The sequence below is a fragment of the Rhinopithecus bieti genome, unplaced genomic scaffold, assembly GCF_001698545.2.
Source record: "Rhinopithecus bieti isolate Rb0 unplaced genomic scaffold, ASM169854v2 scaffold_63316, whole genome shotgun sequence".
Lineage (NCBI taxonomy): Eukaryota > Metazoa > Chordata > Mammalia > Primates > Cercopithecidae > Rhinopithecus > Rhinopithecus bieti.
This window is the reverse complement of record NW_016824497.1, coordinates 620750-625280: the sequence shown is the minus strand read 5'-3', so window position 1 is coordinate 625280 and position 4531 is coordinate 620750. Positions and strand designations below refer to the sequence as shown.

The window sequence follows — 4531 nt, the reverse complement described above, 5'->3', positions numbered from 1 at the left end:
AATCATTTGTGTTACCCACTAGACTGCTTGAGGGCAACTACTTTTATTGCCTTTCCTGTGGTATCTAGCACAATTCCTTGCTCATGGCAGATATTAAATATATCTTGTGTTCTTTTTTTTACTTTGAAAATGTATCCTGTGTATGTGTATATTTTTTTACTTTGTAAAAAAAATGCATATTTTTTTACTTTGTAAAAAAAATGCATATTTTTTTACTTTGAAAATATATCCTGTGTCATTATTTTTACTTTGAAAATGTTCACATTTTCTTTTGTTTCATTCTAGCAACATGCTAGAAGGGTTTATGAAATTCTTCGACTACTGGTAACTGACATGAGTGATGCCGAACAATACAGAAGCTATAGACTGGATATTAAAAGAAGACTCATTAGCCCATATAAGGTAGGACTTTCAAGAATCTTAAACACTGTATTCTTTTCACTGTTTAAAACAGAAGAAAAGCTACCAAATGCCAATGTATGAGAGAGTCCAAGTCATTTTGTAAAATTAACTTTTACAAAAGTAGAAATATTCTTCCAGTTATTTATAAAAATTCTCACTTCATGGCCAGGCATGGTGGCCCACACCTGTGATCCCAGCACTTTGGGAGGCCAAGGCAGGTGGATCACCTGAGGTGAGGAGTTCAAGACCAGCCTGGCCAACATGGTGAAACCCCGTCTCTACTGTCTCTACTAAAAAAATACAAAAAACTAGCCGGGCGAGGTGGCGGGCGCCTGTAGTCCCAGCTACTCGGGAGGCTGAGGCGGGAGAATGGCGTAAACCCGGGAGGCAGAGCTTGCAGTGAGCTGAGATCCGGCCACTGCACTCCAGCCTGGGCGACAAAGCGAGACTCCGTCTCAAAAAAACAAAATAAAATACAAAATTAGCCAGGCATGGTGGCAGGTGCCTGTAATCCCAGCTACTCGGGAGGCTGAGGCAGGAGAATTGCTTGAACCTGGGAGGCAGAGGTTGCAGTGAGCCAAAATTGCGCCACTGTATTCCAGTTTGGGTGACGAGCAAAACTCCATCTCAAAAAAGAAGAAAATTTGTCATCTAGTTGCAGCTGAGTAGTGAGCTGATTGGCAGAATATTTAACTTATTCAACAGATAATTATTGAGTACATTTGCTCAATGATGAAATGTTGTTGCTACATTTATATATACCATACCTATAGGGTTATACATCACAACAGCTGGTAACATAAATGAGCAAGTTGAATCTGCATTACAATTTGAGAAAGTAAATTAACGATATCAGGTACACGTAGTTTTGGTTTTCCTTTGTAAATTTAAAGAAAATTTAAATTTTATTTGCCATGGATTCTGCTTTATAGAGCCAGTCTTGAATGCTGATGGTTCACTGGCTGACACTACTTGCTGAATCCCAACTTTTCCTTCCTTCATAGCATCTTTTTACTTTGCAGTGCAACTATATTTCCTAACTTGTCATTGTAATTCTGTTCAACTGTATCACATTCTGAATATAAAAGTAATTATTATTTGCCTATGAGTAAATCATTTTATCTTGAATTCATACATAGATGTATGAATAGTTCCTCATAGTGTCATTTCATTCGCAATTTAATGGTTTTTCTATTTTACAGACCATCATCTGCATATAGCAGGTTGTAATAAATTATAATGGTCTCCTCAAAAATTATCCAAAGTAGCATTTTATTATTTGATGTTATCAATTCAGAAACATCAGAAAATGGGTAGAAATGGTACTTTCCAAAGGTTTTGATCTTTAAGTAATATTTGTTAGCTAGAAAATGTCTTAATGATGAAATTTGGGCACAGAGAACAGTATAAATAGATGGCAACATTTAAGAGTATTAAGATTTTACTAAAGTAAAATAATTTATTGAATTATATATTTTAGATATTAATGTGACATTTTATATAAAATATAACAATTGAAAGATAGAAATTGAGTACAAGTAGTAGTCACACAGCTAATGCCAAATAATGGGAATCTCTGTAGTTCGTAAGTACAAGTACATTCTACTCTTAAAGAATGATCATTCTTTTTTATATTATTATTAAGTACCTTTACCTGTCCAGCCAGTTCACCTGTCTAAAAGGCCAGAACTGGGCTGGGTGCGGTGTCTTACGGCTGTAATCGCAGCACTTTGGGAGGCCAAGGTGGGTGGATCGCTGGGGCCCAGGAGTTCTAGAACAGTATATCCAAAACATCAAAGCTTCATATTTTTTTTGCATAATGCCACCCAACCAGGAATCTTGGAGTTATTCTTCATCCTTCCTTCCTCATATCACCCACTATTTTCTCCCCTAATCTGCCCTGTCCTCTCCGTCTCTGCTGCTGCTGATTTGATCTAGGCTTTCATCAACTCTGGCTTCAACTACTGCAGTAGTTGCCCAGTCCTCCAGTCCCATCCTAAACATCTCTGACACAGTATTGTTTTGACACAGTGTCCTGCATAAAAGTTGTTACCAGCTACCTGTTGCAAACTCCTCAGCATAGCGGTATCAGTTAAACAGGGAGGGTTTAGTATGATAATGTATGTCTGGAACTTAATGAAGACTCAAATTCTCATTAATATATTTTTAAAGTATAACAGTTTCCCATTTGTCTTTCTGAAACATTTCTAACAGTTAATGTTAAAATTAGCATGTGGCCCATAAGTACTTCACTGGGTGGAATTTAAAATGTAATTAATTAATGATTGAATAGTAAAATGAAGAATAATAGCACTTAATCTCAGTTGTCTTTCTTTAGCTAATGTCTTCTATTTATTAAACAAATATTTGAGTGTTTATATTGCCCAGAGTTCTTTAAAGTTTTGGAGGGGCTGCTAGTCACATGTCTATATTTACCATCATTGGACACAAATACCAGGTCTTCTTGTTAACTCTTTTTAGAGGGTTTGCAATTCATGGTTAACATTATGTTTAAGCTTCCTTTAAAAAAAAAAAAAAAAAAAAAAAAAAAAAAAAAAACAGGGACAAGTTTGGGCATATTCATACTATTCTTAGTTTTAACATTGGAGACTTAAAATTGTAAGACTATAAGGAAATATATTTGCTTTCTTAATCTAACAAATAATTGTTTGTCACTTAGAAAAAGCAGAGAGATCTTGCTAAGATGAGAAAATGTCTCAGACCAGAAGAACTGACAAACCAGATGAACCAAATAGAAATAAGCATGCAACATGAACAGCTGGAAGAGAGTTTTCAGGAACTAGTGGAAGATTACCGGCGTGTTATTGAGCGACTCGCTCAAGAGTAAAGATTATACTGTTCCGTACAGGAAGCTTGCAAATTTTCTGTACAATGTGCTGTGAAAAATCTGATGACTTTAATTTTAAAATCTTGCGACATTTTGCTTATACTAAAAGTTATCTATCTTTAGTTGAATATTTTCTTTTGCAGAGATTGTATATTTTAAAATACTGTTTAGAGTTTATGAGCATATATTGCATTTAAAAAAAGATATAGCTTCTGAAATACTACTGCAATTGCTTCCCTTCTTAAACAGTATAATAAATGCTTAGTTGTGATATGTTAATGTGTGATATGATTCTTAAATAGTTACAATAAACCTCATTCTTAAATACTTACCATTCCTTCCACACTTTGCTTCTAAGATTTTACATCTGACACCTTTAAAATATTTCTTTAAGGTTATCCTGGTAATTTTATTTTTTTCAATATGATTTTTCTTTCTTTTTTAACTTTCAGGTTCAGGGGTACATGTGGAGGTTTGTTACATAGGTAAACTAGTGTCCCGGGGGTTTCTTGTACAGCTTATTTCAACACCCAGGTACTAAGCCTAGTATCCAATAGTTAATTTTTCTGCTCTTCTCCCAACCTCCACCTTCAAGTAGGCCCCAGTGTCTGTTGTTCCCTTCTTTGTGTCCATGTGTTCTCATCATTTACTCCCACTTGTTAAGTAAGAACATACAGTATTTGGTTTTCTGTGCCTGTGTTAGTTTGCTAAGGATAATGGCTTCCAGCTCCATCCATGTCCTGGTAAAATACATGATCCTGTTCTTTTTTATGACTGCATAGTATTCTGTGGTGTGTATATACCACATTTTCTTTATCCAGTCTGTCACTGATGGACATTTAGGTTGATTCCATGTCTTTGCTATTGTGAATAGTGCTGCAGTGAATGTTTGCATGCATGTGTCTTTATGGTAGAATGATTGATATTCCTCTGAGTATATACCTAGTAATGGGATTGCTGGGTCAAATGGTAGTTCTGTTTTTAGCTCTTTGAGGAATTGCCACACTGCTTTCCACAGTGGTTGGACTAATTTATACTCCCACCAACAGTTTATAATATAGTGTTCCCTTTTTTCCACTACCTTGCCGGCATCTGTTATTTTTTGACTTTAATAACAGCCATTCTGACTGGTGTAAGATGGTATCTCATTGTGGTTTTAATTTACATTTCTCTAATGATCAGTGGCGTTGGGCTTTTATTCATATGCTTCTTGGCTACATGTATGTCTTCTTTGAAAAGTGTCTGTTCATGTCTCTTTTTAATGGGGTTGTTTGGTTTTTT

At 35.5% G+C, this 4531-nt stretch overlaps 1 protein-coding gene across 2 annotated transcripts in view; it reads left to right on the top strand.

Annotated features, from left to right (window-relative positions):
- The window catches only part of HAT1 (histone acetyltransferase 1), a 70574-nt gene extending 66993 nt beyond the window's left edge, over positions 1-3581 (top strand). Inside the window, exons 10-11 of one of the 2 annotated variants that reach the window (XM_017862357.1) lie at positions 286-402; positions 3083-3581. In XM_017862357.1, coding sequence (XP_017717846.1) covers positions 286-402; positions 3083-3250 — 285 coding nt within the window. In that variant the 3' untranslated portion in view covers positions 3251-3581. The remainder of the gene's footprint in view (positions 1-285; positions 403-3082) is intronic. The other variant, XM_017862358.1, reaches the window with a different exon arrangement.
- Positions 3582-4531: the final 950 nt, after the last annotated feature.